Here is a 21,420-nt window from a genome sequence, read left to right as displayed (position 1 = left end):
GAGTTGCTCGTTTGATATCCATTATCCGGATATGAGTGTCATCCGGATAAGTGTTCGACACCGAGCGTCTTTTCGGTTCGTGGTCAAGATCGGTGGCATGTGGCGCAGCGTCCATCGCCTCCCTGGCCGCGCCTTGACGTCCGCGCGCTCGCTCTCGACAGCGCCAGCACTTGCTCTCCGCAGTGCCACGTTCATTCCGACGACGAAGGAGATTCCGGCCGACGCAGCCATCCCCAGCCATCAGCTGCTGGTCCGCGCCGGCTTCATCCGCAAAACATCGAACGGCATCTACATGATGCTGCCGCTTGCAGGCCGGTCGCTCGCGAAGCTTGAAGCCATCATCGACACGCACATGCATGCGATCAAGTGCTCGAAGCTGAGTATGCCCTGCCTCCTCACGGCCGATCTGTGGCAGGAAACCGGTCGGTGGGAATCGAGCGGTCCAGAGCTCTTCCGCGTGACGGACCGTCGCGACGTCGCCCACTGCCTTGGCCCGACGCACGAAGAGGTGTTCACATCGCTCGTTGCCTCGACCGTCTCGTCGCCCAAGCTTCTGCCGTTGCGCCTGTACCAGATCGGGCGCAAGTACCGTGACGAGATCCGGCCGCGATTTGGCCTCCTTCGCGCCAAGGAGTTTGTGATGAAGGACGCCTACACATTTGACGTTGACCGCGCCGGCGCCGAGACGACGTACCACCTCATGGTGGACGCTTACCACAAGATCCTGGCAAAGCTTCAGCTGCCGATTGCGCAGGTCGAAGCCGACACGGGCAACATTGGTGGCAGCCTCTCGCACGAGTTCCACGTGCTCTCGGGCTTTGGCGAGGACGCGCTCCTGTCGTGCTCGTCGTGCACGTACGCGGCCAACGTCGAGAAGGCGCGCGGTGTGCTGCCAGCGTCGAGCATTTCGGCGCCGATCGCGTCGCTAGGTGACCTCGTGGCGTCGGCACATGGCTACACTCCGACGCTCTTCCTGGCCGAGAACAAGACACAGCTCGTTGTCATCTTGACGCCGGAAGGTCGCGAGGTGAACCCGCTCTCGCTCAAGGACCATATTGACGACGTCGATGGTCTTGTCGAAGTCAAGCCGGGTCATGTCGAGTGCGCGCTGGCGCTGCCGTCCCCTTCCATCTTTGTCGACGCCGGCGTTGCGCCGTCGGGCGGTCTCGCCGACTTCCTCGCGGCCCAGAACGCCATCTCGGGTCACTTTCGATTGGCCAAAGAGCACGATGGGTGCCCGTGTTGCGAGCACGGCAAGCTCGTCGAGAAACGGGGCATCGAAGTCGGGTACGAACGCCGGTTGATGTCATTCATGACGCTTGTCTGGTAGACATGTGTTTTACCTTGGGGACAAGTACTCCAAGGCGCTCGGTGCGACGTACCTCGACGCGCACGGAAAGGCGCAGAACATGGACATGGGCTGCTACGGCATGGGCGTCACGCGCCTCATGGCCGCATCCGTCGAGAGCCTTCATGACAAGCACGGCATCGTGTGGCCGGACGCCATCGCGCCGTACAAGGCCGTCGTCATCGGTGTCGGCAAGGACACCGAGTCGGCGGCAACGGCGGTCGCCACGGACCTCGCGGCTGCGTTGCCGGACGACGTGATGCTTGATGACCGTTGGACCGAGCGCCCGGGCGTCAAGCTCACGGAGGCCGAGCTCATTGGGTACACGTGGCGCATCGTAGTCGGAAAGCGGTTCGCGACCGAGGGGCTCCTGGAAGTGCTGCACCGTCCCAGCATGAATGTGTCCTACGTGGCGCCGTCGGAGTTGCGGGCGCACGTCGGTGCCTGATGATGCAGTCGTTGCTCACGCTGGGCCCTGGACCAATATGCAACCGCGTTGGCATCGACGCGACGGAGCACCGTGATCACGAAGCACCCACGTGTGTAGTAGCAATAATCAAGAACGTCGTTTCTGCACAGCTTCGTCTGCGGGTCGAACTGCGCAAACGGGTGTCTGTCACGCGCACGATGTTGTGTGATCACACCGGCGGACGACCCAGCTGGGGCGCTGGATAGGATGATGGTACGCTGGATCGTTGGAGGGTAGGTGTACGGTCACAGCGACCCATGGCTTCTGAACTTCCGACGCAACTGCCCTGAACCATGTAGGCAGGTAGTAGGAATCATCTTGGACACTACAAGTCTGGAATCATCGGCTATACGATTGTGGCCCGACGAACGGCTTCTTAAATAATCGAGCTACCATAGGAAAGCCTATAGAACTAGTGGTAATGTACAGTGCGCGCCAAGTCTTCTACGGCGTGTTCACGAGGCGAAAATGCTGCGTGCACATGCCTTGGCGCCGCGCCTTCTTGCCGCAGTGGGCCACGTCACAAGGGCGGCCGCCGCCATGTTTGATGCAGTAGCCGTTCCCACGGTCCTTGGCATTGCACGACGGGTCCTTGCACGATCGCTTCCCGCCGTGACGGTGGCAGAGGCCGTTGCGCTGCGAAACGCGCTCGCAGCCCTCGACCGTGCAGTACTTGGACGGACGCCAGCGCGGCTTGGTCGGCACCACCGGCGTTGCCTCGACAGGGGCAATGCTGGGCTCGGACAGAAGGCTCTTGATCGACGGAAGTGCAAACGTCGTTGGCGCACGACGTGACTGTTCAAAGGGCGGGGATGACACGAGATGGTCGCGGAAGAGCATCGACGGCAGGAGCACCATGTCTCGCGGGTGCGCGGGCAGCGGTGCGGTGGCATAGTAGGGCGCCTCCGAGTAGTGGTGGTACATCATCGTGCTTGTGTTGGTCGTTTGGGCGCCAATCTCGAAATGCAGACTCGTCTTGGAAAGAAGATCGAAGCGAATATTACCTGCGCATCATCCTACTCTCACGGCGAAAGCAGCTGTTCAGGTTATCATGAGCGCGCCGTACCGCATCCATACTAGCTTTGTATGAAGTAGATCCGGGATGTAAACCAGATGGCTGGGGGTTTATTCCATGGCCATTGTTTACGTTGCAGAGTAGGCCCTTCCCCACGTCATCCTGGATGAGATGATCCACGCCGTGGTACGGCGCTGCGGTAAGCCGCTGTCGGCAGATCACACTCTGCTGGACGACGAGCAGGATTGCTCATCGCGAAGAGGAGAGGCGGTCGTTCTGCAGCGAGTTCGTCGTGAATGCTGGCGAATGTCGAGACGACTCGAGAAACGTGGTCGCAGCTGCAGGCCTATTCTGTAGCGGTCACTGGGACACCGGCTGCCGAACGCCGCGTCGTCGTTTAGTACACCAGAAAAAAAGATCGTTTTTTTCTCTGCGACACGTGGTGGGGACCCGGAATTTGATTCCTCCAGGACCTGCGCGGTACTGTAAACTAAACGATGCGACGTCATTACGCGCTGCCAAGCCGCCGCCGTGTTGAGAGGACAAGTTCTGGCTACGGCTGTATGTACCTCGATAACTGAGATGGACGGAAGCCTTGCTTGGCCAAACAAAAGATGAGCTCCATGCCACCTGTGCACCACTGCCTGCTAAAATTTGGTGACAAAGTCTCCTCGCAGCGCTAAATAATGCCGACGTGGTACGGCCGCTTCAAGAATCCGATGCATCATCAGTTGCGATTAGTGCATCAGGTGCATTCTTGGGTGCAGCGTCGCCCTACGTCGCAAAAGGGAGCAATCCAAGTTGCGAAACGAGAAAAGCAACGAATTTTGATGCTTCACTCGCTCCTAGTGGACAAGACGCGGTGACATTGGGGCTCCCAATGACAATAAAAATGGCTCTCCGTGTCTAGGAGCGATGCAACACCGACCACAAATACTTCGTAGCAGATACTGCACGTCGTATTTGCAAGAACAATGGTTGAGGTTCGTGTTGGGCGCTTCGACGACGCGGAGCTCCATGTGATTGGGAGAAGCCATCGACGACAACGACGACGACGTACGCGTATACGTAGTCAATACGACGAGCTAGTCACGTACTAGGTGGAGAGTGCATGCACTCATTTTAAGAGATGGGGCTGGGCCAACGACAACGACTCGGGGCGCCGAGCCCTGCAGCTCGGACCACGAAGCGACTGGGCTTTTGATTGCTTGACGTACGTTCGCACGTCGCAGCAGCACCGCGAACGAAGCCGAAAGTACCTTTGCGACGATGTTGGGTATGCAGTGGTTTCGTTGTCTTTTTGCTGTGAGTGCTGGCACGAGCGATTGATAATGCGCGTCCTGTCCCCTGGTGCTGGACATAACTTGCCTCTGCACCATAAAGTCGGGTGGACCCACGCAGTGCCAAGTTCGGGCAGCTAAATGGGCCCTCTGTGTGATGATTGCGGACGGCCAGGACATTTTGCCGACGAGAATTCTCTGGCTTTCTCTAGTATACGAGCTCAGTGGTTGAACGTACGACGAGGCGTAGCATCATACAACGCTCGACAAACCGGGATGGTAACGACATGGGTTTCTTCTTGTTTTAAATAAGCTCTTGCATTCTCAGGACCTAGCACGCGTCCTTGACCAGCACCATGCGGTGGTGCTGTGTGCACAAGCCTTGACGGCGAGCCTTCTTTGTGCACTGAGCGACATCACAGGGCCGACCACCGCCGTGCTTGATGCAGTAGCCGTTCCCGCGGTCCTTTGCGTTGCACGACACATCCTTGCACGTGCGCTTCCCGCCGTGACGGTGGCAGAGACCGTTGCGCTGCGAGACGCGTTCGCAACCCTCGACCGTGCAGTATTTGGAGTGGCGCCAGCGCGGTGATCGTGTTGACGTTGGGCTCGTCGTCGTTGGGCTCGGCGTCGTCGGGTGCAAGAGCGCTTCGATACCGGGAAGGCGCGTCGGCGCTGGTGCGCAGAGCATGGAGGGTAGAAGGACGACGTTGAGCGGGCGGTGCCACAACGGCGTCGTGGCTGGCATCATGGCTGTAGTCATCGTCGTTTTGGTTTCGAAGGAAATTGTAAAGTGAACTTGAGCAAACCGTGCACTGTCCACGATGGCCACACAGGCGACGTGACACACCACATGTTTCGTGCGACCTTCGAAGCGGTGGCAACATACCACCACTGCGCTAATTAGGTCACCGTGCCCCCTCCGTCGTGGCGCCACGCGAGAATGGAGGCCAAGATACCACGTTCGATTGTGGGATTGGTGCGTTTAAATTTCGGCGCACCAATCACGTACTGTCTGAACTGAAAATCGGACTTGTCCGAATTGAGGGCGGTGGTAATGTCGACGCGGTAAGCCATGAGTAAACAGCGCGACGCCAACGGCTCCATGTGCCAACATCGTCCCACGCTCGTTGATTCGGTTGCAGTAGCCTCCGACGACGATGACTCCACGCCGCCTCCTCTGCTTTATGTTTCCGACACGTCGTCGCACCTACTAGTGCGTGTCGGGTACTAAACGTTCTTGATGATGGCACACACGACGCCAATCGAACGGGCCGCCGTGATGAAAGTGCACAGTGTAGCATCATCTGTAGCACCAGCTCAAGCTGTACATGGCATGTAGTGCAATCGAGGACTACGCAGTTCTAGTCGGAGAGAGTAGATAAAGCCCAGTGCCAATGCACTGTCGACGAACGAGTTCGCGGGGTTCTCAAGAACCAGCTCTGGCGTCAACAGTAGACGTACTCGGTACAAGGTAGAGAAATGAATCGCCCATGCAATATTAGTAGTTTGTCTAACACTGCTTCGTAGTACAAGGCCGTAAAGGTTATGACCTTGGTAGTACTTCACGGAAACGCGACACTGACCGGCGACCTATGGTTCATCGGGGACGCGTACCCGTGGTCGTTGGCTTGGATGATCTTGACCACATTCGTGCGCCCTGGTGCACCCTCGACGAGTCCATGCAAGACGACGACGATGTCCATGCTCGCGATCCAGCGCTGGCGCTTGGCGTACTCGATCGCAATGTCGATGAGGTCGTCCGTGCCGCTCATCGAAGCCACTTTGAGGCACGTGATGCCGCTAGTGCACATTCATTTTCCCACCAACTGCCTTCATGATTTGCTCGTACCGTGAAAGACCCGCGAGTTGCCGTGCGACGTACGGCTCGGCCGTCACCGCCAGGACGCGCGCCGCTGGCCGGTATTTGGCGATGCATTTGGCAGTGTAGCCCGAGTCGGTAAGCGCCACGATGAGCTTGGCCTGGATATCAATCGCCGTCTCAACGGCAGACGAAGCCATGGCCTCACATATGCTAATGGGCTTGGGCGTCGCATCGCGCAGGTTGGTGTACAGCGTCGGGTAATGCAGCGAGCCTACGTCGACCGTGAAGCGGAATTGCTACACAATGCTACCTTCCGCTTCGATGCAAATGCGTGCCATGGTTGCGACTGCCTCGACCGGGTATTGACCTTTGGCTGTCTCTCCAGAGAGCATGACGCAGTCTGTTCCATCGAGGACGGCGTTGGCCACGTCTGTGCACTCTGCGCGGGACGGCGTCGGGCACTTCGTCATGGATTGGAGCATCTGTGTTGCGTTAGCGATTGAAAATGCAAACGCCCGCACCTGCGTTGACGTCACGACGGGCTTGTTGGCGAGGTTGGCTTTGCGAATAATGAGTTTTTGCGCCATGAAAACTTGCTCCGGGGCCAGCTCCATGCCGAGATCACCGCGCGAGACGTGGACGCCATCGGCTTCCGCAATGATCTCATCAATGTTTCGTAGCGCCTCGAGGCTCTCGATCTTGGCGTGCACGCGAATGTACTTGCCAGCGTCCCCGAGACAGGCTCGAATCGCACTATCGAGAGCTCAGTCCAAATAATACTAGAATGCTCGTACCGGACGTTGGCAGCAGACCGAACAAACGAACCAGAGACAATGTCGACGCGCTGTGGGATTGCAAATTCGCGTAGGTCGTGCTCGTCCTTGGTCGTGATACCTGGGATGCGCAGTGCAGCCCCTACGTTGTCGTGAGACAACCAGAGTACCACGCGAGTCGAGAGGTACCGGGCAGATTCATATTTTTGCGCTCGTCGAGCACGTAGCTGTTTTGAACTTGCGTCACGACTTGGGTTGCACTTGTGCACGCCAGCACTTTGAGCGTGAGCCCGCCGTCGTCGACGAGGATCGTGGACCCGGGTGACACGGACGTCGCGAGATGCGCGTAATTGCATCCGATGCGCGTCGCGTCGCCGTCCTGAAATGCCTCATCGGCCACGAGTACGAGCTCCTGGCCCGAGACGAGGTGCACGGGCGTGTGGTCTTTCAAAAGCCCTACAGAATCGACATACGACGATGATTTCGACAACGTTCCAGGCAACGACGGCAATTACCCGTTCGGATTTCAGGGCCTTTGGTATCGAGGAGCACGGCACAGTGGCACCCGGGGCGCATCTGCATCGCGTCGCGCAGGTTGGACAGCGACCGCGCATGCAGCGCGTGGTCGCCATGGGAGAAGTTGAAGCGTGCGACGTTCATGCCAGCGTCGAGCAGTCGCCCAAGCATTTCCGTCGACCAGCAGCTTGGACCGATAGCACAGATGATCTTGGTTTGGCGAAAGCGGCCGAGCGTGTAGCTGCGGTCTAAGATCTGCGCAAGCGAGATGCCAACCTTGTAGATCTACATGTCCAGCGAGCGTGGATGAGGACGAGGCTGCGCTGCCAACGGCACGCACCGGCTTGTCGCCGTTGGTCTGGTTCTCGTGCAGCTGCGACGACACGATGCGCGGCCGGTGCTCCCAGCCCCCGCGGAGCGTGAGCCGGTGGCGCGGCGACAAGGTCTGGTTCTCGCTGTGCATGCCACAGGCTTCCAAATCTTTGGCATGTTTCTTTTTCTTCAAAAAATAAATAAATTCCAGCCAATCGCACAACAGCAACGGCCCACGGGGTGCGGGGCGCCACCAACGACGACTACGTGAACGACTACGTGAACGAGCGATGCCATCCGATACGTCACAACGAACACGACGTTGGTGGTAAGCGTGCGACGAGCCGCGGCTGATCCGCATTCGTTGGGCGAAGGATATTTGCGGCCTAGGTGGACCGAGGCAGTCCTTCCACGAACGCAGAGTGGACTGGACCAAAACGCTAGCATCTGCCAAGCAGTTCACTCGTGCAGTGCAAAAGGCTCGCCCACCCAACAAGAATCCCTCGTGACTACAGTACCGGTATCCTGGCTGCCAACAGTCGCGCGAGGTAATCGTGAGGCTGCTCGAATCTCGCCGACGCAACTTCAAGGAGATGTGTTACTGCACGGATGTTCACGTCGTGGGTTACTCGACTGTCCGTTGGCGCTCGTCGCCAACCATGGACGGGTGGATAGATACCAAAGCCCCATCGCAGGGGCTGTGAGCGAACGCCCGGGAGGAGCGCGTCGAAGGAGTTCATTGTCATTTGTCTCTACCATTGCCATTGGCTTCTTCCTCCCAATCGTCGATGACGACAGCGCGCGCGTGGTCGGACCAGATGGGCGTCCCCTGGTACCCGTCCCCAACTTCAACTGATCCGTCCGTTCGATGGTCAAGCTTCAGGCATCTGTGGCTTGATGTCTCTCTTGCCATGGAAGCCCAGGAAGGAAGGATCATAAATAGTACTAATGTTAAGATGGGCTACCGGGCCTACACGACGAGTGGTCCGGCGGTCATCGCACCAGTGCTATGTCGTCGAGGCCGCGTGGTCGGCGCAAGCACCATGTCTTTGCAGCTGCCGAGATGGCGGTGGTCGTCTTGCTGATTATCGCAAGTAAGCGGTAGTTGGAAGTGTACGCGCTTGGTGGGTCTCGCTTTCCGCGTCTTTCGGAGGCTCGACTTGCCCGTGTGCACAACCTTGACAACGATGCGCGGCAGAACGTCAATGGCCGCTTCGTCGGTGTCGTCGTCCGTGGTGCACTCGTCACCAAGGGCAGGCTCAAGGCAGGCTTGGTACACGCCGTAGCTGAGGACGACGAGCGTCGGGATCAAGACCGAGTAGCGCGGGAGGATCATGCCAGGTGATGTGACGGCGTCCGTGCAAAAGATGAACTAACGGCAACTTCGAAAGTCGGGTCTTGTATACAAACCACGATCGACCAATGAAAAATTCGCATGGCACTGACACATCCCCAAAGCCACGCTGTGACGTGGCAGCGCCGTGTCGCAGCACCTCTACCGCAGTAGGAGGGTTTGACAGAGCCTTTATGGTTGATAGTGACCAAAGCTGCTGTGGTTGGAGTTGAATAACGCATCCATCCAGTATCGTTGTAAGACGAAAGGTGCCCTCCAACACGGCAACAAGCGTGGATGTGAAAGTCGTTTGGAGCAAGATATCGAAACAAGGTGGTAGGTAGTTGCGCCAAAAATATGTGGCAGCTTGTCTTTGTCTTCGATTTTAGACGGTGTCTTTACCACGCGGGCGCACGGGCTGCGAAACATAGATGACCGTTGGGTCGTTTGGGTCCACGTACGCCTTGCGCTGCTTCTCTGCAAACGCCTCGTCGACGAGCCCCGCTGGATGTACGTATAGGGTTTGGCGATGGTGCAAGTCGTATGTACCGTGCTTCTTGTGCTCCATGAGGCGAAGAAAGATGGGCAAGAACGTGCCCGTGCCACCGTTCGGAAACGAAATACGCCACTCGATCGGCGTCGCCATGTCTCCTTCGTCCGTGCCCACCTAGTTGTTTCGGCGCCTCAAGGTTGCATGCTGTTGAGTTACCGGAAAGACGTCGCCAGTAATGTTGCACGAGCCAAACATTGGTTGGTTGAACTTGTCGTCCGCAATGTTATCCAGTGGGATTTCCTGGGTTCGCGTTAGGGTATACATGGCACGTTGAACAAACGCGCTCACAAAAGCTTCAAAGAACCGGCCGTGCTGCGTCGCGGCCTTGTCGGCGCAAAACACGAGCCGATGCGTCGTTATGTAGATGCGGCCGGTGGCCTTGAACTTGTGCCTACTCCCGCCATCGCCACTGCACGTGTACTGGGAATGGAACGCACCCGTCGACAAGGCACTGGAAAGCAATCGACGGCCGCTCTAGGATGAACACTTCGTCCGTGTTGGCTAGCGGCAGTGCCTTCCCGTTGTCACTGAAGAGCGCAGGCGTGAAGGACATGGTGTTTTCGCAGTGAAGCAACGTAAATTTAGGTCACGGAAGGTTTCGCGCATGAGTGCCGAACAATCACGCGCAACCCTCAAAAAGATCGGCCCAGCGATGCGGTTCCAAACCAAATCGAATGCACTACCTCGGTTTTGCGTCGTTTGCCCGAAATGTACATGTAATACTGTACTGGGCTATGAGATCCATTCAATTTCATTGTTCTGTACAATGCATTATATTTGGACAGCATGGTGCGAGGCAGAAGCGATCACTTTTGGTCCAGGGCAGTCCAGGGTCAATAATCAGAGAGATTTTTGGAGTCAACAATCGTTTGTTTATCCAACCCAGAGCCAACGTGCCTCGATTAGCCAATCAATCCACATGAATTTTCGAAGCGCTGCACGAGGCTGACAATGACGCCGTGGGCTCATCGGGAGGAATTGGATTTCCAGCCCGTGCGGCCATTGGTCGCTTTTACCCAGGGTACCGTACGTACCGGTAGTATCACTTATTTCGCCCGCATAATATCGGTAGAAAACGCAAGCAGTGTCGTTGTTTGACCTCCACTGGCTGTAGTGCTGGAATACCAGCGGTTCCCGCTCGCTCGACAACAGCAACTTTGGCGCCAAATCGATCCTCTTAAAACACATCATCTATGATATGTAATATGCAATATGTGAATATGTGTACATTAAAACTCTTTTTTCAAATGCAACGGGAGCTATTATAGTGTGAAACGATATACTGTGCGACCACATCTTTCAAGCCGGGAGCGCGCTGCAAGAATCAAAGCGTCATTCATGCGTCGTCTTCAGGCACTACCTGGTTTTTCTTTGCTCCGTACCGAGTACGCCAAGCGAGGCTTGCATCACAGCGTCTTGTAAAGTGATGACGAACGAGCTTGACTTTTATAGTGTGAAGCGTGTGAAATAGAGTGAATTGTATCCGAAATCGATCACAACCAAGCTTCGGGAAGGAACGTCGAGATGCTGTCGTTTTCTCGTGCGCCTGCCATCGTGGCCCGCGCGCTCGTTCGCTGCAAGAAGACCAAGGCCTCGCCGAGCGCCTCTGGTACATGCGTACATGGAGGTCAGCTCTAGGTGCTCACTGTCGCTTCTGCAGGCGACAAGGGCCAAGCGTTGCAGATGGCTATTCGCCAGATCGAGAGCAGCTTTGGCAAGGGCGCTGTGATGCAACTCGGCGCTAGGTAAGTGCATACTCATGGCTTCGTTCGCCCTATGCGTAACCTTGGCTAGCGGTGTTGCCCACGACATTGATGTTGTGTCTACGGGCTCGCTCTCGTTGGACGTAGCACTCGGCATTGGCGGACTGCCGCGCGGGTCTCTCATAAGCGACGCCGTATCCACGAGAGAGCTCACTGCTGCATAAAATAGGCGTGTGATTGAGGTGTATGGCCCCGAAAGTTCGGGCAAAACGACGCTTGCCCTCCACTGCATCGCCGAAGCCCAGAAGAACGTAATTCCATGCTCTTGCCACTGTACGAGAGCCAGACTGGTGCATTGATTGTTTAGGGTGGAACTTGCGCCTTCATCGACGCCGAGCATGCAATCGACGGCCACTATGCCAAGGCTCTAGGTACGTCAGAGAATGAAACAACAATCGCTGCATTTCACGCACGCTTGATTAGGCGTCAACATTGACGAGCTTTATGTGTCGCAGCCCGACTCTGGAGAGCAAGCGCTCGAAATTGCTGACACGCTGATTCGATCGGGAGCCATCGACGTGGTCGTCGTTGACAGTGTCGCCGCGCTAGTACCGCGCGCTGAACTTGAGGGCGAGATGGGCGACCAGCAGATCGCGCTGCAGGCACGCCTCATGAGCCAGGTATGGCAAATTCCAGCTCCGCGTTCTCCGTTTCATTGGCATGCACAGGCGTTGCGCAAGCTCACTGGGTCTCTCTCCAAGTCGAACTGCATGATCATTTTCCTCAACCAGATCCGCCAAAAGGTTGCAACCTTTCTTTGGAAACAGCCTTCACTTGCTTAGGTTGGCATCATTTTCGGGTCTCCTGAAGTCACATCCGGCGGCACGGCGTTGCGCTACTATGCATCGAGTACTCTATTTTGGACTGCGTTGAGCTCAAGTTTCCTTGGCCGTAGTTCGCCTCGATATTCGCCGCAAGACGCAAATCAAGGAAGGCGAGAACGTACACGTTGCCTCTCCCCACGTAGTCCTAAGCGTCGGTACATCATTAGGTCATTGGCAACGAAACCGTCGTCAAGGTGGCCAAAAACAAGCTCGCACCGCCCTTCAAGGTCGCCAACTTTGACGTGATTTACGGCAAGGGCATCGACCGCATGTCCGAGATCGTACGTTCCTCAAGGGACAGATACACACGAAGACGCGATGTATGCTTCTAGCTCGACCTCGGTACGCAGGTTGGCGCCATGAAGCGGTCCGGTTCGTGGTATGCCTACAACGATGGTACTCGATATATTTGGGCACTAGAAAGCTTATATACCTGTACGACTAGAGCCAATTGGGCAGGGACGCAGCAAGGTCTTTGTCGTGGCGCAGAAGGTTGTGACTTATGCGGTTGATGACGTAGGCCAAGCAGTTCCTTGAGGCGCACCCAGACATCGCGCGGACCATCGAGGCTCAGATTCGCGCTGCACTTCTGACGCGCGACACCCCGCTGGAGCCTGTATCGGCGACTGTTGAACCCACCCCTGGCATCGACGTCGATGGGGTCGACATTCACGCTATTATGGCCGAGGTACACGACATGGAACAAACCGTGCAAATCCAAGAAGACTCCACGACTACGACCCGATAATCACTGCGCTGGTCAAGCGCTAAGCCCGGATCATACAGATGGCGGAGTCTTAGATATTTGTTCTTAGTTTTGCTCGTCCTGGATCCCTTGTTCCGTGATCGAGTACATAGCTTCAGCTTCAGGAAGGATGGGCGAGTCGATCACCTTCATGACCCGGTTTTCGCCACGGGCCTTCTTGAGACGCAACCTACGAGCGTCGATTATAGGACCGCCCACTCGCGATGAACGATCCTCTACCGCGTGCACGAGGCGTGCGCCATGATGTTGCCGCCAATCGGCTGCAGCGGATCTTTCGAAAACATCCCCGAGTCCGGGTTCGCTGTCATCTACGACGTCTAAGTGACTGCACTGGATCCTTAGTGTTGTGGTGTACCTGGTTGGTGATGACAACAGCGACACCAAATTCGTCTGCCATGCGCGTGAGGGCGCGAAGAAACCTACGAAAGTTCGCGCGCCTGGTTGATGAAAAATATGTTGCGTGTACTTGGCCAATTCTTGCTGACGAGCAGCCAGCTCGCCGCGCCCCGAATAGTCGGTGCGGAAGAGCGCAGTGGCACTGTCAACTACCACGAGCGCGTATCGAGATTCTGCCATCATCGCGGATGCTTGCGAAAGTAGCTGCATCTGGTGCTCCGAATTGTAAGCACGAGCAAACGCGACGTTGTCAAGGACACTGTCGCCTAGGGTTTGATCGTGGTATGAGTACTCGACACAATAGATCATGCGCCAAGTACCGTCGAGGCCGTAGCGTTCGGCTATCGCGACAAGGCGCTGCGGCCGGAACGTCCCTTCAGTGTCAATGTACAAGGCTTTGCCTTCACCTCCGCCCTTGTCGACGGGAAGTTGGCAAGTAACGCACAGTTGATGGCAAAGCTGCGTCTTCCCAGTGCGAAACTCGCCGAACATTTCGGTAATGGAGCCTGTCTCGAAGCCTCCGCGGAGCAATTCGTCGAGTGCTGTCGAGCCCGTCGTGAGGGTGATGAGGTCCTTACGACTTTGGAGCACGTCGGAGGCCTAGCACGACATAAAGATCAGGTGCCTGTTTACCGTGGATCGCCTAAGGCCCACCGTCGTAAAGCCCACGTTGACCATCTCACGAGACGCCTTTAGCATCTTGTCAGCCTTGGCTTCGGTGATTCCCTTGATCGCGATGAGCTGCTTCTTGGTGGCCATCGCGATCGCGTCAACCGTGTGGAAGCCGGCGTCCTTCAGCTTGTTGATATCCGAGGTATTGATCCCCGACTGCTCAAGCGCATTGATCCCGCAGGGGCCCTGGATCTGTGCTTGACCCATGTCTTCCTCGACCATCTCGGCATCATGCTCATAGCGCGCTCCTTGCATCATGCCACTCATGCTTCAGGTAGTGCTTGAGCTGAGCTTGAAGATGGAAAATGTTGGGAACTGAGGACGCAAATACCCGTCAAGTCATAATATTATTGCTCTAAGATATTTTTACTTCATCAGTTTTAAAAAAACGCGGCAATGTATCGGACGTGGGCGTTCCCGCCCACAATTTCAGATAAAAAATATTTTAATTCCAGACGCCAAACGTGTTCCCGCCAACTGTATACTTTAACCCGGCGTTGAAGGTCAAACACGTTTTACTCTCCACGGCTGTGTTCCACACACTCAAGCTCGCCTACGACCCAGCCGAGGAGATGGCGGTAAGCACATACTCACGAACCAATTGATCGGCGTGCGCACTGTGGTCCTCATAAGCACCCTAGCTCACACTGCGTCATTCCGCATTGTTGTTGGAGACGTCTGAGTGTAGGTCTTGTCGTCACTGTTTGTCCATCGATGTGCTTAAGTCCCGACGCAATCTTCCTTTGCCAAGAGATCAATGGAGATGTATAGCAAGCAGCTCAACGCGATCATTCACATGCCCACAAATTGGACCTGCAATGGTGAATCAAGCCGTTGGCCTCTCTGTTTAAACAAAAAACGTATTACCGTCTTATTTTTACGCGTTATTACAGCTCAAATAGTGTTTGAAGAGCTGGGCAGCGATGGACGAGGAGCTCGAGCAGAAGATGACCTTTGTCCTCGCGGACATTGACGCTCAGCTCAGCAAGGCGCACAAGGAAGCGACGCTCCTTTTGCGCAGCGTCCGGCGCCACGGAGCAACGACGCGTCAGATGAACGCGCACTGCCTTCTCTTCCAGGACCTCTTTGCACAGCTTCAGGACCCGATGACGGCCAAAGCCCCGACCCGAGCGCACGAGGCTGCCTCAGCGCACGACACGAGCGTGCACAACGAGTCGATGGCTGCATCCTCGGACGGCGCCGACGAGCAGTACGACTCGTTTCTGATGCACGACATTGACGAACAAGAGGTGCGCCTCAAGACGACTGTGCTCGAGCAAGAGAAGAAGGCGAGTCACAAGATTGCGAGAGCAACGGCGACGACATCGTCGCTAAGCGAGAGCAACTTATCTTTGGACGTCCCGAGCCCCGCCATGCTCCGAACCCCCTTTATGCGCAAGCCACCGGCGGCAACCCCGACAAATGCCCCGTCGCTCACAGAGATCCACATGCCGACGCCCGAACTCCCAACGCTCTCGAGCAACGTCCAAGTGCTCCAAGCGCCGACGTATTCTCGATCGCCGACACGGCCAGTGCGATCGAACACATCGGCGTCCGCGTCGTCGCTCCAGGTCGAGCTTACAACGACAACACCTATGCGATACACAGGCGCTAGCAACGGTCTCGATACGAGTGGCCTCTCGAGCCAAAACGCGCGGTCGCCCGAAATACCTGTGCTCTCGCGTCATGTGCAGCTGCAGCACACTCCATTCAACGAGGAAGACGACGACGGGGCGGAGGAGGCCAAGACGCCATCGACACCAGAGCGTCACTTTACGTCGTCGGCGATCAAGGCCACTAGTGGCTTCAACAACGTGCTGCTATCCCCGCAGTGGGCACCAACGCCTTCGGCAAATCTCCGTCGCCGGTTCAGCGCCGTCGCCGAGCTCACCTCGACGCCCCGAAAGACGCCTCGAAAGACACCGTCCAAGTCGAACGACGAGGACGCGCTCCTGTCGCCGCACCTGGGATCGCCGCTGCTAAGCACAAAGCTGCGCGTCATGACGCCCCACACGCCACTCTCGAACCGGATTGCAGGCGCTGACACGTCGTACCAACCTGCCATGGACGCTCTGTATGCTGCGTCGCCAAGCGAGCCGATTCCGGCGTTCGACCTCTCTCTGTTTCCCGTCGCCTTCCAGGTACGACACCTTTTGCGTTCGCGTTGTCTGACTCTTGTTGTCTTGGCTAGCGCGGGCTCGCGGCGTATCAAATGACGACGCTGTATAGTCTCTTCCGCGAAGATGCTCACCAAGCCCTCGTACGTCCTATGTCGGTCTCGTCAGCACTGAAGCATTCTTGCACGTAGACACTGACTGAAGTGTCCGAGAAAATGACCGACTGCGAGCTCGAGCGGCTCGAAATTTTCCTCGACACGCTTGTGTCGCGACGACTGCTTCGACCGTTTGTCGTCGAAGGCACCATGTACTGGCAAGTTTCAACGACATAAGGCAGGTTGATGTGTCGTTTGTGCGGTGCTTGCTCATTTGAGCGATGGAAACGTTCTTTGAAAGAAGACGTGGACCATCGTAGCGATAAGGGTCCAGGACGATAGTACAATCAAAACCACAAAATTACCCTAACGTTAGATTCACATAAACCATCTCGAAAATCATCGAGGGGTGTTGCAACGCGTGTCCTGTCACCAAAGCATATCTGGTCGCCATTGGCTTCCCACGGGACCACCTTGGTACCTTGACCATCGCGGTAGCTACCGGCACCATCTTACGAATTAGCACCGGGTTCAAGTCGCATATCCTCAAGCGAGTCAAAACTATACCAGAGTGACATGGCGAGTGGTCGGATGAATCTGACTTTCCGTGCAGCAACGGCCAAGTTGCCGTTCGCCCGATGACGTCGTAGGGCTCGGGCTCTGATGCCATCGTGCACGCCATCCGCATGGCTGTATCCGGATATCTCCGGATCAAAGTCGGTCGCAGATCTCGAGATGGCGGCTGCGAGTCGGTTGGCGCCGTCCGCGTCGATGGTCTCGATGGCCTCCGAGACGTCCGAGGCGACGAAGGAGAAGCAGCCTCTTTTCCGAGAACTTGCTTCTGCGGCGCAGACCGGCGCGTCCAATTTCATCCTCGCCTACAACGTACGCGCCGGCATCGCCGTGCTCGTGCGCATTGTGCTGCTATTGCAAAAGAGGTACTATTGCGCTTGGTCGAGGCGCGAAAAGAACCACCGATCGACGCTGTAGACAGTTCAAAGCCATCGCAAATCTCAAGGTACTACTGAGCGAGAAGCACCTTAGCTTTCGCGTCGAGGCTGTCTCGATGGGCCTTTTCATCGGCTGGTTTACCGGCGGCTACCAAGCGCTCAAAGCCATTATCCGGCGTCTACGCCACGGCAACGAAGAAACGGAGGCTCTCGGCGAAGATCCCATGACGACGGCGCTGGCGGGTACGCTGGCAGGCTCGGCTGTCGTGTTTGTCGAGCCCGAGCGGTACAAAATTCTCGCCCCGTATCGAGTGTCTGTCGTCTGACGCAGCAGTTTAGTCGTCGGTCGCTGGCGCTTTATGCACTTGCACGTGCGCTTCAGTGCCTCTACAACAGTGCCAAGTCTCGCGACGCTTGGCACTTTTGGGGCAGCCAGTGGGCCCACGGTGACTCATTGCTCTTCGGTCTCACTTCCGCCCAGGTACACTTGGATCCGTTTGTTTGCAGCAAAGAATGGCGCTAGGTCATGTACACGTTCATCATGCGGCCATCTATCTTGCCGAAAGAGTACTCGAGCTTCATTCAGCGCACTGGCCCCGTCGGCTACAAGGTTCTCAACTTTGTGCAGCGCAACACGAGCGGTCTGCCGGTCGAGCCGGCGGAGATCACGCGCTTCCTCTCCGACAAGGGATCACCGTTTGTCTATACGAGCACGACCAATCTTCCCAAAGTACGCATGCTATCTGGAGTCCCATTCGATATGAGGTTGTTGCAGTGCATTCCGTGCGGTCTTATCCACCACCCAACGACGTCGTGCTCCTACGGTTTTCTCCTCACGCTCATCAAGGCGATGCGCAGCACCTTGCCGCTTTATATGTCGCTCAACATCGTGCCGCAGGTTGTGCTGCAGTTCCGGCGCTTCCTTCGCACGTAGGACGGTCGCTCCGGGAATTGTATGCTGACGTCATCTCTTAGACCGATCTACTCGCTTTTCCAAGGCGTCGTCGGTGGATTCCGCTCCACGCTCTTCATGGGCTCGTTCGTCGCCGTGTACCAGGCCGCGATATGCGTCTTTCGGTGCCTCTTGAAGCGCGACCATAAAGCCGCTTACTTTGCCGCCGGTACGCATGAGGGCAGAGACGAAAATGGTTTTTAGTCGGACTCTGCTAGGGCTCGTCTCGTCGTTTGCCATCTTCATCGAAGCCAAGAGCCGGCGGTCGGGTACGACGCGAAACGAGGCCTTGTGACGGTAGAACAATCCGATGGTAGAGCTGGCCCTGTACGTACTACCGCGGGCCGTGGACTCTCTCTTCATAATGCTCCGTGACACACGCTGGCTCGCTGATGTACCTTACGGCGAGGTCATGCTCTTTGGTTTGTCCATGGGCGCCATCATGTTTTGCTTTGAGGTATTCTATTGCCTACGATAGCTACAGATGTGCACTCTCGCGTAGCACGAGCGCCAAAACCTGAGCCCGATGGTGCGCAGCCTCCTCGACAGATTCCTCGTCGCGAGCAAGCAGTAAGCTAATAATGTCCCGAAAGAAGCCAACGCTCAATAAAGACTACACTGGTGTACTGTGTTGAGGCTCAATAACCACCTCTGAAATGTTTCCCTCAAAGCTACAATCGACAAGATTCACTCACAATACATTATGGCAGTCGAGTAATGCACCTAGCTCGACTAGCTCGAAGCTCGACACTTAGCAGCTCGCCTTGATCTTCTCGATGGCACGCAAGATGTTCATGCGGCCGTAGCCAAAGTTGTTGTTCGGGTACTTGTCGCCCGGAAGCCCACCGCACGTGAGTGGGTCGTTGATGAGCGACTTGGTCTCGACCGTCTGCGTCAAGAGCGAGTACACTTCGTCATACGTGATGCCGGGCTTGGCCGACACGAGGAGCGCGATGGCGCCCGTCACGTGAGGCGTCGCCATGCTCGTACCGCTCAAGCTCGCGTAGGACGTGTCGCTCGTCTTGTAGCTCGAGCGGACACCTTGGCCGGGCGCTGAGATATCGGGCTTCATGCGGCCAAACTTGTTGGGGCCCTTGCTGCTGAACGTCGCAAGACCGTCCTTGTTGGTCGTGGCTCCGACGCCAATGACGTTATCGTAGTCGCCAGGGCTGAGCACCGTGCCGCAGTTGGGGCCGCTGTTGGCGTTTGCGAAGACGGGGATGATGCCAGCCTTGCGCCACGCGGCCATTGGGCCCTTGTAGTACGGCACGTCCGGGATCTCGTCGTCATCGCCCCAACTGTTGTTGACGACATGGGGTGCGAGGTCGCACCGCGGGTTCTTGCCTTCGGCGTCGTGCGGGCAGAGCATGAACTGCGCACAAGCCACGAGCACAGACTCGGGGCACTTGCCGCTGGGAAGGCAGCCTTCGCACGAGATCCACTTGGCATCGGGCGCGACGCCGACACCGTTGCCGCCGACAGACGTGCCGACCGTGTGCGTACCGTGGCCGTTGTTGTCGACAGGGGTAGGCGATCGACCTTCGGGCTGAAACCAGCCGTTGAGGCTGCGGAAGTTGCCCTTCAGCGCTTCGTGTGTGGCACGAGCACCCGTGTCAATGGAACCAACGACGACACCCTGGCCACGGTAACCCTTGGCCCACACCTCCGGCGCCTGGATGATGTTGAGGCCCCATTCTGTGGTGTTGGCGGCAACGGCTTCGGACGTCGAGATCTCGGAGGTGATGAGGCGGCCCATGGCTTCGGGACGGACGAAGGCGACCTCGGGCAGCTTCGCAAGAGCATTGATGAGGTCCTTCTCGGCGCTTTTAATGAAGAGGGCGTTGCTAATCCAGAGCTGCGTTGGCTTGGCCGCAGACTCAAGCTTGGAGCTCTGAATGAGCTTGAGCGCGGACGCTTGCGCTGAGGCGGCGTTGTCAACAAGGGTCGTCCGGACCAGCTCGGCGCGTTCCGCACGCGACGCTAACGACGCTGCCTCAAGCTTGGGCGCGGCGAGCGCTTCTTCGGCAGTGCCCTTGAACTCGACGATGATGTTTTGGGCAACCGTGGAGGACTCCAGCTTCTGGAGAAGCTTGGGGTGAATCTTGGAAACGTCGGCGGCAACGACACTGGCCACGGTCGCAGCGATGAGTGCGCGAGCGACGAAGACCATAGTGATTTCTTTGTGGCGAATAGAACAATGGTAGTTGATGCCGGCGAGAGCAGTCGACACGCAATTCTCAGACACTAGCCAAATCAGATGCGATGTGCGTTCCCAGACAAAGGACTGATATTGCGCATCAGATATATAACAGGTGGTGGTATCCATTGCACACCAAAGACGCACGAACAAGCCCTTGAATTCACGAGTCCCACGCACCAAGCTTATTCGCTGTGTTTCAATGTTGTGGAGTGTCTGCTCCTAGCTTTGGATTGCTTATCGCCGTGAAATAGGTGGCGGGAATACCCTTTTCATCCGAGACGCTTAAACAGAGCATAGCGCAGGACAGAGTATCTTTGTTGTCAGATGACGATACTGACACAGCCGTCCACGTGAGGAGGACATGCGTAGAGATGGCAACGGCAGAGTTGGTATGTTCGTAACCAGCTTTCATGGAGGAAGGGTCAACGAACGAGCCTAAAATATGGCTTGTTTCTAAAAGCGCACCAACGACGTAATAACGCTGTGAATGTACTGTTCAGTTGCTGCTTCGGCAGGGAGTTAAGCCGCTCGCACCGGTATCACGATTCACTTCAATGCTTAGATGAGGGCTGCACAACCACAGAAAGCGTCTTGAAGCTACTCTGCACGACGTCGAGCCTCATCTGATTTGTTGGGATTAGATCGAGTAAACCCATGTAAAGTTTGACAGTGGTAGCTACCAGCCGAGCTATTTGGGGGCAACAACCGCGTTGGTGTTCGCCATGCCAGAGGTGGGCGAGGCGGGTTAGCTTTGACTGATACTACAAATTCGTGGATGGCTCGAGCTCGCTTGCTCAGCGCCTGGACCTTGTAACGTGTGCGTGCTTTCATGTCTTAATCTTCTGGAACGCTCGGCCTTGCGCGGAAAACCTCTTCCACTTCTTCGAAGGCACTAGGGAAATGTGGAGCCCACATACCGGTATTGGACCGCGGGAGAAAATAATGCGCCAAATTATTCTGCCAAATCCGAGATAAGGATTCAAAGTGCAAAGTGTGCTCTAAAGCCTTTCACACCCACAAGACCCTCACTCTCCTGCCCGCTGCGGCGTTTGCAGTGGAGATGTCGATAGTGCCCTTTAACACTCCAAAAACCAGGGAAAAAACGGACGACGTTCTACTTGACAACTCCCCTGAAATCGACGCTTTCCATGCAATTAAATTTCCCACATTCAGAAGACAAAATTGTTCTCAATAATGCATTGCAATAGAACAATTGCTATTAAAACCAGGCTAAGCGGAGTATGGTACAGGAACGCCCACA

At 56.4% G+C, this 21,420-nt stretch overlaps 11 protein-coding genes across 11 annotated transcripts; 4 read left to right on the top strand and 7 right to left on the bottom strand.

Annotated features, from left to right (window-relative positions):
- Positions 1-53: 53 nt before the first annotated feature.
- Positions 54-1,973, top strand: SDRG_13434 (hypothetical protein). Its single transcript, XM_008619523.1, has 2 exons — positions 54-1,287; positions 1,331-1,973. Exons 1-2 carry the CDS (start codon positions 98-100, stop codon positions 1,794-1,796), a joined length of 1,656 nt encoding a protein of 551 aa, XP_008617745.1. The 5' UTR covers positions 54-97; the 3' UTR covers positions 1,797-1,973.
- A 176-nt stretch (positions 1,974-2,149) lies between these two features.
- Positions 2,150-3,047, bottom strand: SDRG_13433 (hypothetical protein). Its single transcript, XM_008619522.1, has 3 exons — positions 2,884-3,047; positions 2,822-2,833; positions 2,150-2,774 (listed from the first exon to the last, which is right to left on the bottom strand). The coding sequence occupies exons 1-3, from the start codon at positions 2,890-2,892 to the stop codon at positions 2,262-2,264; spliced, it is 534 nt and encodes a 177-aa protein (XP_008617744.1). The 5' UTR covers positions 2,893-3,047; the 3' UTR covers positions 2,150-2,261.
- A 1,342-nt stretch (positions 3,048-4,389) lies between these two features.
- SDRG_13432 (hypothetical protein) lies at positions 4,390-4,910 on the bottom strand. Its single transcript, XM_008619521.1, has one exon. The coding sequence runs from the start codon at positions 4,873-4,875 to the stop codon at positions 4,444-4,446; it is 432 nt and encodes a 143-aa protein (XP_008617743.1). The 5' UTR covers positions 4,876-4,910; the 3' UTR covers positions 4,390-4,443.
- Positions 4,911-5,587: 677 nt separating this feature from the next.
- SDRG_13431 (pyruvate kinase, barrel domain-containing protein) lies at positions 5,588-7,698 on the bottom strand. The gene is made up of 7 exons (XM_008619520.1): positions 7,567-7,698; positions 7,226-7,511; positions 6,900-7,166; positions 6,732-6,852; positions 6,459-6,690; positions 5,965-6,419; positions 5,588-5,915 (listed from the first exon to the last, which is right to left on the bottom strand). Exons 1-6 carry the CDS (start codon positions 7,687-7,689, stop codon positions 6,234-6,236), a joined length of 1,215 nt encoding a protein of 404 aa, XP_008617742.1. The 5' UTR covers positions 7,690-7,698; the 3' UTR covers positions 5,588-5,915; positions 5,965-6,233.
- Positions 7,699-8,499: 801 nt separating this feature from the next.
- SDRG_13430 (hypothetical protein) lies at positions 8,500-8,874 on the bottom strand (the record flags this gene model as incomplete). Its single annotated transcript, XM_008619519.1, has 2 exons — positions 8,500-8,508; positions 8,656-8,874. The coding sequence occupies 2 exons, from the start codon at positions 8,872-8,874 to the stop codon at positions 8,500-8,502; spliced, it is 228 nt and encodes a 75-aa protein (XP_008617741.1).
- A 291-nt stretch (positions 8,875-9,165) lies between these two features.
- SDRG_13429 (hypothetical protein) lies at positions 9,166-10,004 on the bottom strand. The gene is made up of 5 exons (XM_008619518.1): positions 9,862-10,004; positions 9,713-9,815; positions 9,581-9,664; positions 9,421-9,538; positions 9,166-9,375 (listed from the first exon to the last, which is right to left on the bottom strand). Exons 1-5 carry the CDS (start codon positions 9,975-9,977, stop codon positions 9,257-9,259), a joined length of 540 nt encoding a protein of 179 aa, XP_008617740.1. The 5' UTR covers positions 9,978-10,004; the 3' UTR covers positions 9,166-9,256.
- Positions 10,005-10,948: 944 nt separating this feature from the next.
- SDRG_13428 (RecA protein) lies at positions 10,949-12,759 on the top strand (the record flags this gene model as incomplete). Its single annotated transcript, XM_008619517.1, has 13 exons — positions 10,949-11,033; positions 11,085-11,169; positions 11,219-11,302; positions 11,357-11,438; positions 11,495-11,558; positions 11,611-11,807; positions 11,856-11,930; positions 11,970-12,036; positions 12,083-12,129; positions 12,179-12,292; positions 12,344-12,407; positions 12,457-12,482; positions 12,532-12,759. 13 exons carry the CDS (start codon positions 10,949-10,951, stop codon positions 12,757-12,759), a joined length of 1,218 nt encoding a protein of 405 aa, XP_008617739.1.
- Positions 12,727-14,150, bottom strand: SDRG_13427 (DNA repair protein RAD51 like A). The gene is made up of 6 exons (XM_008619516.1): positions 13,828-14,150; positions 13,494-13,773; positions 13,244-13,439; positions 13,133-13,196; positions 12,997-13,085; positions 12,727-12,946 (listed from the first exon to the last, which is right to left on the bottom strand). Exons 1-6 carry the CDS (start codon positions 14,110-14,112, stop codon positions 12,823-12,825), a joined length of 1,038 nt encoding a protein of 345 aa, XP_008617738.1. The 5' UTR covers positions 14,113-14,150; the 3' UTR covers positions 12,727-12,822.
- Positions 14,151-14,752: 602 nt separating this feature from the next.
- SDRG_13426 (hypothetical protein) lies at positions 14,753-16,475 on the top strand. Its single transcript, XM_008619515.1, has 3 exons — positions 14,753-15,986; positions 16,037-16,105; positions 16,154-16,475. The coding sequence occupies exons 1-3, from the start codon at positions 14,769-14,771 to the stop codon at positions 16,292-16,294; spliced, it is 1,428 nt and encodes a 475-aa protein (XP_008617737.1). The 5' UTR covers positions 14,753-14,768; the 3' UTR covers positions 16,295-16,475.
- Positions 16,476-16,777: 302 nt separating this feature from the next.
- On the top strand, positions 16,778-18,692 carry SDRG_13425 (hypothetical protein). Its single transcript, XM_008619514.1, has 9 exons — positions 16,778-16,995; positions 17,048-17,293; positions 17,347-17,488; positions 17,531-17,737; positions 17,783-17,937; positions 17,983-18,128; positions 18,178-18,228; positions 18,277-18,416; positions 18,462-18,692. Exons 1-9 carry the CDS (start codon positions 16,793-16,795, stop codon positions 18,531-18,533), a joined length of 1,362 nt encoding a protein of 453 aa, XP_008617736.1. The 5' UTR covers positions 16,778-16,792; the 3' UTR covers positions 18,534-18,692.
- On the bottom strand, positions 18,646-20,173 carry SDRG_13424 (hypothetical protein). The gene has a single exon (XM_008619513.1). The coding sequence runs from the start codon at positions 20,127-20,129 to the stop codon at positions 18,711-18,713; it is 1,419 nt and encodes a 472-aa protein (XP_008617735.1). The 5' UTR covers positions 20,130-20,173; the 3' UTR covers positions 18,646-18,710.
- Positions 20,174-21,420: the final 1,247 nt, after the last annotated feature.

Source organism: Saprolegnia diclina (assembly GCF_000281045.1).
Source record: "Saprolegnia diclina VS20 unplaced genomic scaffold supercont1.60, whole genome shotgun sequence".
In the NCBI taxonomy this organism is placed as follows: domain Eukaryota; phylum Oomycota; class Saprolegniomycetes; order Saprolegniales; family Saprolegniaceae; genus Saprolegnia; species Saprolegnia diclina.
Note: the sequence above shows the minus strand (reverse complement) of the source record. Positions and strands in the feature narration are given on the sequence as shown.